Source organism: Python bivittatus, unplaced genomic scaffold, assembly GCF_059951505.1.
Source record: "Python bivittatus isolate LINGU-HERP-01145 unplaced genomic scaffold, Pbiv_v1 ctg000610_np1212, whole genome shotgun sequence".
In the NCBI taxonomy this organism is placed as follows: Eukaryota; Metazoa; Chordata; class Lepidosauria; order Squamata; family Pythonidae; genus Python; species Python bivittatus.
Genome location: NW_028277088.1, coordinates 28,153,725 through 28,172,578, shown reverse-complemented (window position 1 = coordinate 28,172,578; position 18,854 = coordinate 28,153,725). Strand labels below are relative to the sequence as shown.

Here is an 18,854-nt window from a genome sequence, read left to right as displayed (position 1 = left end):
TTTGGGATCGATGAGTATTAGGGGTGGTCCCAATTTTGATTTAGGCAATTTATTTCATTTTTTAAAAAAAGTTAGAATGAATGCAATTAGTGTTATTTATTTATGTCTCTTTATTTTTTCCAATTAAAACATTTAAGAAGAGGAGTACCATATTATTCACAGAAAAGAAAGCAGACCAGTTAGGGAATATTCCTGGGGTCATTGCTGCTGCTTCCAAAGATGGGGAATCTTAAAACTCTTTTGAGCCCTATTCACTCAATGAATGTAACGTATTACATTACAGGTATTATTGATTAAGCATGTCTATGATTTAGTATTGTTGCACGATTAGCTTGAGGTACCTACATACGTTGTAATTCTTGCAGACTCAATGGAGTTAGTTCTTCTGGAAGTTTCAGCAAAGCAAGCAGTGGAAAACCCTACTCCTAACCCAAGTGTCTTTTGTTTGATAAGTAAAAAAGACCCAGCAGTATATGCATTATGGCTCCCTTGTTGAGTGTTTCATATTTCTGAGAATTGGACTGACCTGTATATCATGCTTGGTCCTGTCCTTGTTATCATATAAAGCTGATGTTAAACACAGCTGAAATGCTAATACAAACTGCCGTTGTCCTTCATGTAATGCTGACTCAGCAGTCGACTTTCAGAATATATATTTTTTTACAGCAAAGCAATAAAAATGTTCTGAAAAAAACTCAACCAGCCTTAAACTTTGTGAGTGTTTCAGTTTTATAGCTAAGTATAGAAAACTTAAAGTCTACATTCCTTGGCTTACAGGCAGGTTATTTATTATTTTTGGTCAGATGGGAACTTGTGCATTCGGGCAAAGAAAAAAGAAAACTTAAAAATTGCAAAAAAAGAAAGAAAGAGAAAAAGAAAGAGAGAGAGAGAGAGAGCGAGAAAGAAAGAAAGAAAGAAAGAAAGAAAGAAAGAAAGAAAGAAAGAAAGAAAGAAAGAAAGAAAGAAAGAAAGCCAGCCAGCCAGCCAGCCAGCCAGCCAGCCAGCCAGCCAGCCAGCCAGCCAGCCAGCCAGCCAGCCAGTTAACTCAGGATTTGACATGAATATTGCAAGGAGGGAGTGGAGGGAGGTGACTCATTATAGCATAATAAATAAATGTTAATAAAACCAAGATCATTTAAAAAATGTTAATCAACCTTCTAGAAGTGTTGGATGGCAATAAAGCTCCAGCAAGCATAGCCTATGGACTACACTGTGTTGGTTGGTTCCTGATCAGAGCTGCAATCCAACACATCTAGAGAGCAGCAGGCTAGAAAAGGCTGATTCAGAAAAGCTACTTAAAGAGAATTCACATGTTCTTACTCCATATTCACATTCAACTATGATCAGATTTATTTTGGTCCAGCAACTTCACTTAATGTTTGTTCCTCAACATATAAGGTTTAATTTCTACCTTGTATTGAAGTCCTGCTATTGGAGAAACTAACCAATATTTTGTGGCAGTTCCATCATTTAATCGTAAGAAGTCTTCCATGCTTCATATAGACTCCTACAACCTTAAAATAGCGTACTGTCCATTGTGCAGCAAAGCAACAGAAACTGGAAGAGAAATTGGTCCAGTGGTGGCAAAAGGCCAACACATACACTGCAAGTGAACATATGTAGCTATACTCTCTCCTATTTTGAATATAAAGTAGGAATTAAGAATGTGTTCTTAACTTTCTTCAGTCTGCCACTGTACCACCCCAGGTGCCTTCCTTCTGTGTGGGAGGTGATTCAGAGTGTAGAAATAGAAGTTAAGGGAAACACTATCAAATGTGATCTTTCTTTTACTTCAAGTAAACACCAATTTAGTATAATAAAATGAATGTAGCAGGATGCACAGTATAGCTAACTACATTCATATTATATCAGAGTAGAGGTTAAAATAACATGTTTAGCTCATCACTGTATTATTATAGTTTCCTCTAAAATTCAAAAGCTTGAGTGGGGTCATCTGGTATATAGCAGGGTGAAAATTGAGTCATAAGAACAGAATGAGCAAGCTTATTCCAAATCAGTTTGTGGCACCATGTCAGCTTTGAATTATCTTGTGTTTCTGAGTGCAGTGGTGTGCGATGAGCAGTAGTTTGTTGCTTGGGCAGAATGCAAATAAAGAGTTAATGGGTCACTTTCTTTTAAGAAAAGTAGCAGATGGGAGTGGGGGGATGGAATGTGAGAAAATTAAAAGAAGTGACTGTTGGAGAAAGGGAAGAGGGACGCAGATAACCTGTATATGTAAAACACAAGGAAGGAGAAACAATGATCAATCTTGTGACTGTTGTTTTATAATTAAGCTCACAGGTGTTTGTGTGATGTACCTCTGAATGGAAACAACTTGTATCTCAGTGGCATCCATAGGATCTTGCTGCTTTGATCAGAATGGTGAAAGCAATCTGGTGGCATCACATTACTGTACATGTGTATTTCTAGCACTTTTCAGAAAATGAATTACTTTAAGAATCAAAACTAGAATGATGTGCTAGTGGTAAAATATCTTATAACTGTTTTCTCTGAGTATAGTATTTGAGGAAAAAATATTGTTCTATTGAAATTCCCACGTTACTTCTCTAGGACTATATTCAGATTCTACATCCATTTAATTATACAGTCTTGGACTTGTTTTGGTTCTGAATTATATTGCACTAGTAAATTATAGATTGTGCCTAATAAATGTTCAGTATCATGTATTGTAAAATTTTCAAATCCAGTCAAATTTCTCAATATTCTCCATTGTTTCTGTAATCCTTTTGTTGCTTTGCTGCTCAGTTAAAATGCTGGAATTAAGGGAATGCAGAAGAGCACCGTGTAGTAAAAGATTCAAAGTATCTTATCTTCTGTTAACAATAGCATCTTGCAGTCTGAGTAAGTTGCCTGTTCACTGAGCAAATTTCGTAGTCTCTTCATCTCTGTAAATGTGCATTCAAAAATGAAGCAAGAGGGGAGAAATGGACTTATCCTTTTATTGTATATATCCCAAACATTTCTGTATATATAGGCCCAAATATATCTACGCAAACCCTCTGTGACTTCCCCTTCCATGGAGGAAACGGAACCGTAAGGAAATATAATCCAGTCTGAAATCCATGTTAGACAGCTAGCGTGAAAATACAGTCTGAATTCAGAACTGCTCGCCACTTTATTCTTTTGGATCCTGCAACTTCTTGTATTTGATTCTTGGCCTTGATCATAAATAATTCATTATCTGTGTATGTCAGTCATTCAATTCCTTATTCTCTATGAAAACTAAAATCATTTGAAAGATAAAATTTAGGTAGAATGTTTCATTTTAACCTCTTAATTCTTTATAACCAACTGGTCCTCTGAGCAAATTCCTCCCTACCCACATGCCTAAGATGCTACATGGCCAGGAAAAGAACTGATAAGAGGGAACAGAGCGTCAGTATAAGAACTGATGTTTAGCATTTTGGGGTTGTTGCAGTGAGATTTTGAACTATGTTGGCTTCTCCCCAAATTATACTTAGAAGAAATTATACTGCTTTTGACCAAATGAACCTGGTTTTACCACATGACACCGTGGACTTCAAGGGTAATTTCTCCAGCCTTACCTGAAGGTGGCAGAGATTGAACTAGAGACCTTCTGCATATGAAGCTTTGCTCTGGTTCTTTCCCATAACCTTTCTGCTTTTATAAGGGCAAATAAATTAGCATAACATTTGAATCAGAGAAAATATTTTTTTTGCATACAGAATGATCATCTGTGAGAGCTTGTTCCTAGATAAGTTTGTAAATGCTAATGGCACACTCAGGATGAGAAAGGTTACAAAAGAAAAATGAATACTGCTCACAGTGAACACAAGTTGTGATCTAATTTCCTCTGTACTTCAGTGTGGTAGGTAGCCCACAGTTATGTCGCACTCAAAAATCAGCCACAAATTGCATATACATAAACCAAGATGATTGTACGCCTTCATTGAAAACTACAAACATGTTTGCGAAAACAAAAAAAAACTCAACATGATAACAGAAACATGAACAGTAAAATTCTACATAGTGCACTTAATGCCTCTGTGCATTTTCTGTTCAGTTTTACAAGGCATCTTACCTGAGCCACAACATTGAAGCTTTGAATATATTATTTTTCTACATGAAAAGTGCTTCCACTATAGATAATAAAATGCAATTAATGTATCTCTCTATATTTCTTAACATGTTTATGTGTTTGAACCACATCAATACTCATGGTGGAGTATGCATGATCAACAAATACTAGGAATTCTGCAAGCTAGTTCCATTACTTCTAGAGGGCCCTTGGGCTAAAGTAAGTTTTAACTGAAGTAAAATTGAATAGAAGAAAAGGAGATTGTATGAGTTACTCTATGGAGCACAAGTCATGGTAAAGAATATAACTTATTGAACAATCTTGTAATTACTACTTTTAACTGGTCTCAGTGCTGCTTTTTATCTTCATTTCTCTCCTCTTCTTTCTCCCTCCCTTCTGGAGCCAACTACCCCTCTTAAACAATTACACCATCTTTGTATAAACAAACATGTACTTTATTATAGTTGAGAAAATGCCAGTGTCCACAAGGAGGTAGGAGAAAAGATATTATATGTGATCATAACATGAAGGAAAGGGTAGGAACAGCAACAACTCACAGGGCAAGCTTAAGGGGATCTTCCAGAACCTACAACCACCACAGGCTTTCCCAATGTATACATATTAACAAGATACTACCTGCTATAATTAACATGTCTCTGTGCACGTAGCTTAGCCCCACAGTATATAACTATATACTGTAAAGAAAACTGATGTTACTTGGCCTGGTAATCTGCAAGGAAACAGCCAAGCTCAGAGAACACCAAGAACCCAACAGTTCAGTCCTGAGCTACATATAATCTTTACTATTGAAAGGAAATTAAGGCATGAAAAAACCCCCACTTCTGTGAGTGAAGAACACATTAGAGAATGCTTCCCAGTGTGTGATGATATACGCACTAGTAGCAGATTAATTTCAAGAAATGAGTGCTGTGATAATATATTGCTTTACTGAAATATAGGAAACATTAAAGCACATAGAATAAATATTCAGTGAAAGTTGTGACTTTCATACCAGTACTGTCAATGGCAGACAAGGGGTGTGTGTGTGTGTGTGTAACTCTAGAGCTAATTTGAATCTAATATTCTGGTAAAATTCTCTCAGCCAGCATAATCATAACCATTTGTCTCACAGTTTCTCTCTGCCTCCATTTGTCATCTGTGAAAAAAGGGAACTGTTGAACATTTGCCTAGGTATTGAAAGGCTCTGATCCATACTAAAAGAAGCTTTACGTCCCTTAGTAAAGACTTTCAGTCTCTTCTCTTGCCATGGCAGTTAAATTTAAGATCCCCCCTGAGCATTCTAGAGCCTAAAGAGGAAACAATTCTTGGAAGCAAGCTGGTATGCTTCCTGATATTTGTTGTCTCTTTGAGTTAGCTTAATCACAGAGAACAAAAGTTTTACAGAACAAAGGCTATCAAGTGAACAATCACCCTGATGATTAATTTACATTTTACAAAAATATATGCAAGTTGGAGCAATGGGGAGCACGATATATCCTATGCATAATGTTTTCCTTTAACGTCAGGTGTTATATACCATATGTTAATACTTAAAGTATTATGTGGGGAGAGGGAGCAGATTATGGGGCCCTTCCAGACTTTTCCTCTTCTAATGCTGCTGCTACACCTACCATTTGGCATAGTATGGAGGTAGGAGAGGGAAACTGAGGGGTTTGGCCTCAGTTGCAACAGCTGCAAAACATATGGGAAGCTGACATGAATCTTGCCAGAAATCTCTTCCAGGTTTTCCACCCATTTTCCACCAAAGAAAAAACAATTCAGGTGATACTCAATATAGATTCTGAGGTTAAAAAGGGATGGAATCTCTCAATCCTTGCTATTAGAAATGCCTGGGGATGGAGAGGGCAGAATGCAGCAAAACAACATTGACCTGCTTTGGAAAGCAAAACATTCAAAATAAGTAAAGGAACAAATGGAAGGACTGTCCCAAGTAATTCGGTTTAACCAAAAACAACGAAAATGTACAAAGTAAGAGACAAAGGAAACAAAGGTGGGGTCCTCAAATGTAAACATCATGTTAAGCCTACTCTTTTCCAGAATTTATAATCTCAAGAGTATTTTTATTGTTAGTTTCTCAAATCTATTGCTCCACTGGCATGTCTGAATCACGTTACAATAATAGAGCTTCTAAGTCATTGTACCAGGGTGATTTGCTAGAAATAGCTTAGGCAGCTCGTAGGAGCTCCTTAAGGGTATTATGATTAGATCACTAGCATCCATTATATCACACAGATTGTGCTTTGTTCTTTAAGCAGGCGAACACCCACAATTGTGAAATGACAATCTGTATTTCAGTAGGAGGTTTACAAATTTCATGTCCTCTGAGCAGCAGCTGAAAGAATCATCAATTGATAGGTCTAAGATGCACAATTTCATACAAAAACAGTTTACTGCAAATGAGAGAAATGGAATTTCTTCTCTATCCATATTTTTCAAGTTGTTTCAGCTACTAAATTGGTTCCATGCAATTCATAATTTTTGGTAATAATATTTGGCGCCATACCATTAATATATAGGGTATCAAGGGAAACAACAGGTGTCTGCCCAAAGTAATTATATCTAGATTTTAAAAGGTGAGAACTAAGGGTAATATGCACAAATCAACAGCGTTTAGCTTCTCTTGTGAGTAAAGAGTTGAAAAGAACTATCCTGATTTTTTTATCCGAAAGGAAGATTTAGGGAAAGAGTATGGTGTTCATTCTGCTTAGCATAGATATTACGATTCCTGCTTCTTTGTCCCTCTTGGCATCTCTTCCAGTGTAGTTTTTCAGAATGCCTGAAATGACATTCTAAACACTACAGTGCCAATAAGATGTTAATTATATAGTGTCCTACGTGTCCACTGAATCACTGTCCTTGTGCTCAGATTTCTCACCAATTACCATACAGGCTGAGGAGTTCTGGCGTTGAAGTCCACCCACCTCAAATGGTCCCTGGTTAGGGAAGGCTACAGTAGAGAATGGTGATACCATGTAGAGTAATGTATGGAAACTTGCTGCAAACATAAAAAGCAATCAAGCTGGAGCTACTTTTAGAAGAGAACGTTGGGTTTCTTATGGTGGAGAAATAAATATTTTGTGCTTTGGGGTTTACTCTTTTAAAAGATTTTATGTTCTTTTAAGTAAGTTTCAAACAGATGACTTAGATCTCTGAAGCTCCAAGTAAAGCAACAGAATTAGTTAACATGTAAACGAAATTTGTATAAACGCGATGTATTTGTGAAAATGCAGGCAGTAAAAGTTTTCTAATTCGGTTGCATAAGCCTTGTTACCAGGACTTTGGATTAGTGTACACTTTGCCAATTTTATAATATATTTTGTTTACATTAGCTCTATGTATCCCTTTTTATGCTGACTTGAATTCTTTAATGTGTCAAAATAGGCAAAAATGTTAAAATTAAATATAGTGTAACTTTTTAAATTCATTTTATATCCCAAACATGATTTACATCAATAAGGTAAAAATATAATTCATTATGTTCAGTATTATTAGAAAATGGGCATTCAGTGTGTGCCATTATAAGCAATATTTTTTGAGAATGGACTTCAGAGAAATATTATAGAGACTGTACAAATCAGCTAGAGATTTTCCAGTTTAATTATAAATCAAGTAGGGAATTTCTGGCAGATCATTTTTTCTCACTTTCAATTTCCTAGTTTGTATAAGATTTGTATAATAGAACAGCACCCTCTAGAAGTTGTTTAGGGTAAGCAAACCTATAGTACAATGTATCTGGAGTATACTGAGATGAAGAAGATTAGCATACCCAAATGAAGTATGGCATAGTTTACTTTTTTAAAGTGCATCATTATTTTATAATGAGAATCTCTTTTCCACTTACTTCTTTGAGACAAATTATCAATGAGAAAATAATATAAATTTCAGTTTATTTTATCTGAATAGCTAATTGTAAAAGAGTGAATTCCTTCCTGTTGAATGGATCTATGTGGATAGCTTTAAAAGATGTAACTGTAGCTATCTTTATTTAATTGTAATTAACTGTTCACCATGATTAAATGATAAACAGTCATGTATGCTATTATATTTTACCACTGTTTTTAATTATGATTAATTATGTAGGAACCTATATTTCAATATATTTAAAAAGATTTCATGGCTTCCAATTAACAGCACAAAACAAACGACTAAGCATGAAACAAACAAACGTGCAGAGATGAAGACTTTGCCAAGAACGGATGCCTTCAAGTCTGTGCATATTCAGTGATACACAATAAAACTGCAGTGCAGACTTTACCTATATGCCAGTCTGCATGAAACCTCCTGCTGATGAATAGACACACTGCTGCCAAAAACCTTTACGGCATAATATTTGCATCTTAGCTACCCAGTAAAGGCAAGTAGGTCTGATGAGTTAGTTTTCCCCTGCTGTTTTAGCTTCAAACAGGATTTTTCTGAATTGACACAATGGGACCTCTTGTGCATTCAGAGCTAATCATTTACTTTACAATGCAGGCCACCCATTTTTTTCCCCTATGATTCATATTAGTCAATGGAGAAACACTCCGGTGGCTTATCATTGGTTGTGAGCTTAAAAATGTGAAACTTTCACCAACTGCTTGTCATTGGCCTTTACTTCCTGAACAAGTGTAAAAGCGTAAAAAAAGTGTAAAAAGTGCCTCACACAACTTTCTTGAGAATTGATAGGTCTGGCAAGATATGGTAGGTGTGAATCTACATTGGAGGCATCCACAATGGGGGGGGGGGCAGGGTTGAAAGGTTGAAAGTCATGGGCACAACTGCAGATTGAAGTGATGGTGCTATATGCCCAAAGGGGTGGGGCTTTGATCCACAATTGTGCCTGTCATTTTGGTCCTATGCCTGGTCCACGTGTTAGGACAATGTGAAACATGTACAGAAAGGGTAGCTGTTCAAGCAGATAAAAGAGATTACTAATCATATAATAACTCAATCCTGAGACAAGTTCCTCAGACTAGAAAAATAGGGCAGATTTTTCTGATGCACGACAAAAGCTTAAGAAGGTCCATGAGTCCAGCATCCCAAAGTGATTGCCCATTTGTCTCTGGAAAGCTGAGAAACAGATCATAGTGGCATCAGCCTATTCTCACTGTCCACCAGTAATTTTTTTCTTAAAGATAAACTGTCTCTGAGCTGAGATTCAGTAAAACCTTAAACAAGTAATCATTGAAAGAATATCCTGTGTGAATATTCTTGAAAGCTATCCAGGCTTGGTTATGGATGTCATAAATTTAATGCACGTTGTCTAAAATAGTGCTTTCTTTGGCCAGCTCTGGTTTCATTACCAGTCAGTTTTGTTTGATGACTCTGCATTCTAGTATTATTAGAAAAAAAAAAATCTTTCCATTTTCTCCACCATTAATTTTATAAGACCCCTAATTTTATCAACTTTGATCACATTTCTTCTTAGTCACGTCTTTCCTTAAGACCAACAAGAAGCAAATATTATATCCCCTCCTAATTGCTTTAGTTACTCTTTTCCATGTGTGCTAGGTCTGATCTTACGGAAAGTGTTCCAACATCATCCCAACCTTACCAGAAGTGTTCCAACCTTGAACTGACATTCTGACTTCTACCACTGTGAGAATGGTCTGTTTCAAGAAGAAATATGTTGATAAGATGAGAGCAATAATGGAATACTTCTGGTAAGATTTTGATTTCAAAATGTTATATGCAGTTCTATATTCTTTATGCCACCCTGGAGTCTGCAAAGCTGACTGTTAGCCCAGTATTGAACTGATTCTTTGAGAAGCAAGCAAAGTGCAGGTTTCCAGATCTACCTTCTTCTCATAGAGAATACCTTAATAAATATTGCACCCATTCAACAGGAGAGTGTTAAAAATATATAGAACAAACAATATGAAAGGGATATATAGAGATGTTTTCTAGTTAGGCCATAACTGCTATTGGAACAGCTTTGCTTTGGTAATCTGCCAAGGCTTATGGCACAGCATTTCCTCAAAGTATGAAGAGCTTGCTTTTCATACATGCGTTGCCAATAGTGTGGGGAGGGCTGTTTTCTTTTGGATGCTAGTCTTGTTTTAATTATTTGAACATCCAAGTACTGTCTATGCTGTATTCTAAAGTTTATTTTTATACATTTAATGTATCAGTTTCTTCTTTATTGTGGTTTCTATGATTCACGCACATGAGTTCTGTGTCTACACAGAGCCCCAGTCAGAACCTTTTAGAGCCTGTGGAATGATTGGCAAGCATTCCACCCCTCTTGCATAACACACAAGTAGGCATGGCTCCCACTGAACACCTTTGTTGACCTCCTAAAGTTAGCATTTTCATAATTGAGCTGGTAGTTCTCTTATATTGAAATTATTTAGTTTTTCTTCCTTACTCTCTTTCATTCAACTCTTTTCTAAAATTGCTTAGAGTTGTTTTTCAGGAGACCTTGTCTTCCTTTCCCAGGCATCCAGCTTTTGGACTTATGATCTTATTTCATACATGAGAGCATTTCAGAGGCAAATTCACTTCTCCACCTTGTATGGCCATAAATTATGTATTTTTTGTGTAGATAAATATCATGCAATGCACATTTATAAACACTGTTCGGCATTTACTAAACAGGTTATTGCAATCATTCTTATTTGCAAATCACTCTCTGGGAGAAAATTTTAAGGAATACAGATTGAAACTATTATAGCACCCATCTCTTCCTCTAAATCCCCTATCATATCCCCAAAATTGCCTTGTCGTTCCTTCATCTCTTTGAGTGACTGATAAGCAAATTTTCTGTCACCTGCAGAGGATCCTAAAATCAGTGCTGCACCATTATTGAAACAGAAAAAAAACCTATTAGTTCTTCTAAGAGGGTTACTAAATTCTAACTAACCAAGGCAAAAATAAGAAGAAAAAGAGGATAAAGGCTCTTTTGTCTTCACAATTTCAGCTGCAGCAGCTTCAAGTTCCTCTACATAATGTCTTTCTCCATCTCTGCTACTGTTGGTCCTGCCACTGATGGGCTCTCTAATATATATTGTCAATCCTCACTGGCTTCTCTTCAGACATGGGAGTTGTTCTTAGAATGGGAGAATCAGGATGGCTCCCATTTGAGATCTATTCTTCTGGAGTATCGTCTTCAGCTGAAATATTCATAACTGATAACTTCCCTTTCAGGCTATCTCAAAATCACCAAGATTGGCCATCTCATACCCACTCTGATTTCAAAGAACATCAGTCTCTGACTGCAGGAAGTTCCATGCTGTCTTGCTGTTCTAGGGTGGGTTGTTGGTCCTCTTGGCATCAAGTTTTTGACATTCCTGATCTCCATACTCCTTGGAACGAGTCAATAAATAGGGAGACAGGCCTTACATGCATTGGGCTTCAATGCACATTCTTCTCAGACTCTTCCTCTTAATCATGATTTGGACTGATCACATGACAGACATCTCTTGCAAGAATCAGTCTTCTCCTCAGGGCTTTTTTCTCCTCCAAATATTCCTTCAAGGCAGATTGCACATCCAGGTTTTAGCCTGGCTTGCCTGTTGCCTGAAAATCACTGTATTGCCCACTACATCTGCTGAAATGTCTTGGTCTCATGGTTTGTCCATTACTGTTGAGCCACTGGGCCCGTTCCATTCATCTGCTAGGGAGCTCATTGGTCTTTTGGATGCCCTGTGCCATCAAATTGAAAGGGTGTGGCAGGAACCTAGTAACATGGTATACATGGGGAATGGGATTATAGAAGATTCCTAATGGGCCCCACACAGGCACACATCTCATGGGTGTGATTTCAAATGTACACAGGTTTGTTTTTTTTTTAATGTATGCTTTTCAATAAATAAATTGACCTGTGGGTTTTCCATTAAATATTTTCCCAATGGCCACTGTACTAGTACCAGTGATAATTAGATTATCTGAAAGATCTCTTTTAAAATTGTTACATTTTCATTGTTTCTCTAAAGAATGCTGTTTATTATGGATCCAAGTCTTTTACTGACAGCTTAAAATATTTAGCTATCATTACTAAGTTCTGTGGCAGAACAAGGTAATCTCGGGAATGCCTGTGTTGTATCCTTCAGTGTAATAAAGATTCTGCTTACGAGACTGTCTTTTGGAAGCTGATGCAGTTTCTATTTAAATCATCAGCTGAAGTGTGCATTTATCCGTGACATTTTTAAGATGGTTGATGAAGCCAAAAGTTGACTAGTGATTCTCTTGCGGAACACTAGCTAATTTTGGATTTACAGCATTGCCAAGATTAGAAACAAATGGCTATAAAATTTGGGGGAAGGGAAGACAAAGAAATCTGATACCTGAGTCATAGTTTGATTTAAGAGCATGTTACATGGGATGACTTCCTATATTGATATAACTTCCATAAATTCAACAATATACTGTAAGGGCTTAGGGGTATGTGCTTATCTCTTTCATAGATGCAGTAAAAAAATATAAATACAACAAAATTTCAAGTAAATTTCAAGTAATTTCAAGTAAAAAATTATAAATACACAAAAATTCAAAGAACAGAAATAGGGATTGAATAAAGCAGTGATCTAGCTCTTAAACTGATGTGGAAAATGGATCTTATGTAAGATACAATTTTAATTATTGATTCATTATGAATGTTTGTACAGTAGCAAGTAACTACTGTTATACTAAGAAATTAGAATATGCACAGCAAATTAATATGAATGCATAAAAAATACAAGTGCCCTCCTGGAGGAATGCAAGAAAAAAAATTCATATATTAAATATTAAAAGCATTCAAAAGTCTTTTGCAAAGCATATCCCAAATAACCTTTACATAAAAAGCATACATTACATTATAAAAATATATGAACACATCCCCTTTTGAAACTGGTGGCACAAACAAATTATATTGATAGGATGGTGGTTTGAAATATGTTATAAAAGTATAATTGGCTCTGTGGATTTCTAGTTTGGGTCTGTGCCCGAGTTGTGTATGGGAGTTCTCATTACTGCATAGAAAGCCATGCATTTTGTACCAAACAAATCAGTTAAATCTAGACGTAATTATACTTCAAATTGGCACAGTGAAATCAGTGGAACATCTTGACTCTTACTGATTTTAATTGGTATACACTGGTCACTAATCCAACCTAAGATTGCTGCATTCCAACTTTGACAATCCCAATGAATTGCTGAGAAAAATCCTGGTTCAGCCCTCTGGTGCTCAAGATTGGTGATGATCAATTTTTCAAAAAGTCCAGACTGGTAATCAAGGCCATTAAGATTGATACCACAGTGTGGCCAGATGCCTTATAATTTACATAACTGCTGCTCCCCGTATTTCTCTCCAATTGTCTCCTTAATATTTTGACATGGAATGTGTTGTAGATTCATTTCAATTAATGTGACTTTCACTATTGACATCAGTAGTGCATTGGCAGGATCTGTCCTGTATGATAATCCAGTCAATTTTAATGACTTTAAAACTGAAAACACATTTATTACTGGGTCAATATTTTAATCTATAACAATATTTTAATCTGCAACATTTGCTTGCCAATAAATTGTAGACTTGTCCTGACTCCTGACTTGATTTTGTGTTTATTTCAGATTCTCAAGAGGGAAATTATAAATCTGAGGTCAATAGTAAACCAAGAAAAGAAAGAACAGCTTTCACCAAAGAGCAAATCAGAGAGTTAGAAGCAGAATTTGCCCATCACAACTACCTCACCAGGCTGCGGAGATACGAAATAGCTGTGAACCTGGATCTCACTGAAAGACAGGTATGGATAGAGAACAAATTAATGGTGTTCTAAGTGGAGTTATAAGTTACCTCATGCTAGATCAAACCTGCTTAGAAATAGACATGTTAATGTGCAGAATAAAATACAATTCTAATGCAACATTTGTATAAAGTGTACGCCTTACTGGATAACATTATTTTATCTTTAAAAAAGATACTTACAAAATCAGCACACTGTAACAACCATGGAGAATTAATGCTCTTAGTCTGTGTCTGCCAGAGACATTGTCCATTTATTCTCCCCGTCTTCTTTCTCTCATTGACAGCTTGATTGTTTTTATTTTCTTCATCAAATCTTTCCATTGTAATCCCTATTCATCCATGCTCAAGCTTTGCTTAATTCTAACATTTCAAATAAATATTAAGATAATTGTTACTGAAGTTGCTAACAGTAACGGAGCCAGATGCTTGCTAAAGTATGTACACCTTTGTGCATGTCTAAAACCTATTTTCACTTGTTCAGGAATAAGATCTTCTAGGACATGCATAATTGGGGGAAGGAGTATGCTACTGTTAAGTAAACTTCTGTCTATGTCCCTAGCTCTGTTTTAATTAATGACCTATTATTGTAATGCTACTGGTTTACAAAAATAAACAGAAGCACAGTTAATCTCATACCAGATATAAGCAATTTTATTTTATTTATTTTATTTTTTGGTACTGTACTAATTCACTGTTAGGAATGGATTGTAGCTCACTAGCAGTCAGCACACTTTTCATGTAGCAGTTCCCAGAATCAGTTCCTGGCATCTGGGAAAGATTCACATTTGACTTCCTACAGAGCTGTTATTAGTCAATAAAGACAATACTGTGCTAGATGGCCTAAAGATCTGATTTTCAGGTTTTCTTTCCAATAACTTAAAATTGCAATGAACGTTTCTGTGCTTGGGCTTAGATTCAAATAATTTGTAATAGGGAAGGGGTCCCTTGAGTTGAGCTAGACTCCTGGTGATTATACGGATGTATTTATGTTGTTTTCTTTATTACAATACTGAGGTGATTTGCCAAGGCCTTCTGGAATTTTTTTTTTTTTTTAATTCCCTTCCACTCGAATCCACAGCCCTGGAATTTTGTAATTTTCTCCCATCCAAGTACTAACCAGGACAGATCTTACTTAGCTTCTTCAGAATCAGCCGAGGTCAGCCACCTACTGGCGGCTTATTCAAATCACAAATCAGCCATGAAATGGCTATGTGACCATTGCTCTGGGATGCACACTATCAAAGCTGTATGATCTCAGAGGATTGTTGGGCAGTTCAAAAGGGTGAGCTAATTCTAAGGATAAAAATGAAGGTAATGTGTGAAACAGACATGGATCATATTAATTCTCTAAAGTAAAAAAATACTCCCAAGGGATCTTAGACCAAAAAAAAAAAAAATCTTTATGCACCATAAAGAATAACAGATTTATCATTCCATATAATTTCATTAATCACAGCCCCACTACATCAGATACAATAGTTCCCAGATTATATTTATAATCCTGGAAAACTGAGTGTAATCTTAAATATTATTGGGGCAACCAAGGGGAGCAATGATAAAAATGAAGCTGAGAGATATAATTAATACCATTGCTTAACAATCCTAACTGGGAACGGAATTTCCATTGCTAAGCAATGCATTCATTAGGTGAAACATCATGTGACTGCACCAGTTAGTGACAGCAGTTTCGGTAGTCCTGGTTATGGTCATTAAGCCAGAACCGTGCCATCGTTAGGCGAGGACCTCACGCTTTTCCTGCCTCACTCACCTCTGCATTAACTCCCCCCACCAGCCTGTCTCCCCCCAACTCTGCCCTTTTAGCTGCCCTGCACTCCACCACCCCGCTGCCCTGCTGCCCCGCATTCTGCCGCCCCCACCACCCTGCACTCCACCCTGCACCCCCACCGCTCTGCACATCTCCACCCCTGCCGTCTCCTGCCACCCCCAGCTCATCTTCACTGTCTGCTTCCTCCCGCTGCTGATGAGGCATGCCTGGCCTGACCCTTTGTAAGGCGGCTGCTGGCAGCGTGAGGCCTTCCCAAGGCCACATGCAGGCTTCCCAAGGCCTCACCGCATGCAGCCTCAGGAAGGCCTTGTTGCTATCTGCAGCTGCTTTGTGAAGGCCCAGGCCTGGTGCGCTTCATCAGCAGCAGGAGGAAGAAGATGGCACAGGTCAGCTGGGGGGGGTGGGGCGCGGCAGGGGCAACATAGTGCAAAGTGGCTGGGGTGCAGGGCGGAGTGTAGGGTGGCAGGGGTAGTGGAGTGCAGGGTGGCTAAAAGGGCAGAGATGGAGGGGAGATAGGCACCCTGAGGTCATAAATGTGGGTGGGTTGCCAAGTACCTGAATTTTGATCACATACTGGGGGTACTGCTACAGCCGTACGTTTGAGGACCGGCTGTAACTACCATTCGTTTGGTGCCATCATAACTTTGAACAGTTGCTGAACGAATGGTCATTAATTGAGGACTACCTGTACATCTTAACAAAACTATCCTAAGGTATTGATACACACGTTCTTGCATTGATGACCGGGTTAATATATGGTAGTTATCTGAAATAAAGGTCACCCTGAATTTAAACTGATCACCTCCACAAAAAGATTACTTATTAAAAACCTCATTTTTCTCTGTTATCATACTTTCAGCGAATCTAAAATAACCCTCCTGTTTTAAAGGTAAATTATTGGTACAGGGAGAAAAAATCTTCCTTTCAAACAAATACAGTATGCAATATAATTCATGTTTAATCCATAAGAACAGTGTAAAAAGTCTTAATGAAGGCTAGTTTGGCTTTTATGTAATTCCTTTACAAAGATGAACAATTAAGGTCAGTAGCAAAGTGTCCTTGGAAATTGAAATGTTCTTGCAAATGATATTGCAAATTTGATATCAAATATATGTTCATTTATTATTTTGCGGAGACGTAGATGATTCGACATTGCCTTTTGAACAGGGAAATTGATTTCCACTTTCTATTTAAAACCCAGAATTAATGGAATGAAATATACATCCTTTGGTAAGGGATCCATTGCTGAAAAAGTTTGATTGATATGACAGGCTCACTTGAAGTCCAAATAAGTTATTGGGGGCAAGGTGACTTGTGCCAAAACTCTTTCAGGGTCTGAGGATTAAAACCAGCACTTTGATCTGGACCTTGAAGTGTATTAGTTCAGCTACTTCTGAAACATTTTCTCGATATCAGTACTGGCATAGTGGGATGGACAATTTGATGCCACTGAACTTTTCAAACTTCAACAATACTTTTAAAGACTTTATACCTCTAATCCATATTGATAAATATGACTTTTGTTGTAGTTAATATAGTTTCAGTCTCTAATTAAAGACTTCATGACTAATACATTCACTGTCATATTACAATGAACAATGAATTTATGAGACTTTTATACTGTTATAAATGATTCATTTCCATTCTCTATTGAACATATGCTATGCTATGCTTTGCAAATGAAATGTTTCTTTCCCCACAGAGACTTGAGCATTTAAACCCCTCAAACTTGATGTATTTCATTGCATTAAATCCCACACTTAATTGTGGCTTTTGCTTTTATGCTTTATTATTCCATATTACTCAGGCATATTTTTCACTTCCATCAATATCCCACTGCTCAGTGTTTTTTATTTCTCGGGAAAAAAAGTGTATGCATATTAAAGCTGCATTCATATTCATACTAAATTGAGAATAGGCTCTGTCAACATAAGTTAGCTTTATTTCCAAACAAACATGAAGTAGGGTTGTGGTGCAAGTTCCTTATGTTGCTGTCGCAAAAAATGGTCCTATAGATTTTCCTACATTGTGTTGGTAACTTGTAGAACTTGTATTGCAAACCTATATTATAGCCCTCCATATCACATAAAGCATCATGGATGCTATGGATTTATTCTGGCATGGACCTCTTCTATGTTGTTCTACCATTTAAAAAGTTCCCAGAGTAGCTCACTAATATTATTAGTAAAATAATCTCTGCCCTCAGGCTTTTAATAGAAGAGATATGGTGCACACGCACACACGCACGCACACACACACCCCAGGATGAGGAAGAAGAAAGAGTAAATAGTTTCAGACACTAAACTCAGAGTTCTTTGCATGACCAGCTGGGATGGAAGTAGTTAATATAGCCTGACAGAAGATCTACTGGTAATGTGGTAGTTCAAGGGGAGCCGATGGTATCGTACTTAAAACAATAATTTATTTTTTTTCATTTTTTTAAAAATGTGTATGCCACTCTTCAAACCAAGTTTTCCCAGGTTACAAATTCAAAGATGAAATAATTCTGCTTGCTTTCTAGCTTGGTGTAAATACTGGCATGTATTGGGAGTCATTTGAAAATAAAGCTAACAAATCGAAGAGTATTAATCAATAGTAATAATAACGAAGAAATTTTACTGGAAGGTGATTTCTGGCAATAGCTGGTTGTTTGGCTGCTGGCATGGAAAGGCCCCCATCTGACATTATTACTGCAAGAACATTCCATGTTGATTCAGCCCCAGTGAACATAGCATGTTGGTGCTTCTCTTTCGGGACTTTTCCAAAAAAGGAGAGTGAAGCGGCAGTACAGTGAGGTGACTGCAGTGTCCCAAAGGCAATCATTCAAAGGTTGTGATTCAATACTTTGTAGAGCAGTAATTGATTGTATTGCTGCTACTGCAGCAACAGCAGCATAACTTGAGATATATCAGAACCATAGGCGCTCTCAAGGAATGGAGGGGGTAGGAAGGAAACAGGTTTCCAAACTGCTGTGACAAAGATATTTCTCAAATTTTTCTTTGCTGTATAGCTATAGAATTCTCAGGGGAGGAGGAAGGAGGGAGTTATGATGCAGAGTACTTTTTTTTTTAATTTCTCAGTTTTTTTCTTTGCTGTATAGCTATAGAATTCTCAGTGGGGGAATTAAGATGCAAAGTACATTTTTTCCTCTATCTTTTAGGGGAATGGGAGCTATTTTGTCAAATTAGCTGAACTTATTGTACAATAGCCTTTCTCTAAACTGGAAAACAATCAAACCTTGATAGCTCAATGGTAGAGTTCATACTTCATATTCAAAAGTC

General features: G+C 37.1%; 1 protein-coding gene across 1 annotated transcript in view; it reads left to right on the top strand.

Moving 5' to 3' along the window:
- Positions 1 to 18,854, top strand: part of MEOX2 (mesenchyme homeobox 2) — a 69,736-nt gene that overhangs the window by 36,625 nt on the left and 14,257 nt on the right. Inside the window, exon 2 of the mRNA XM_007427118.3 lies at positions 13,613 to 13,785. Coding sequence (XP_007427180.2) covers positions 13,613 to 13,785 — 173 coding nt within the window. The remainder of the gene's footprint in view (positions 1 to 13,612; positions 13,786 to 18,854) is intronic.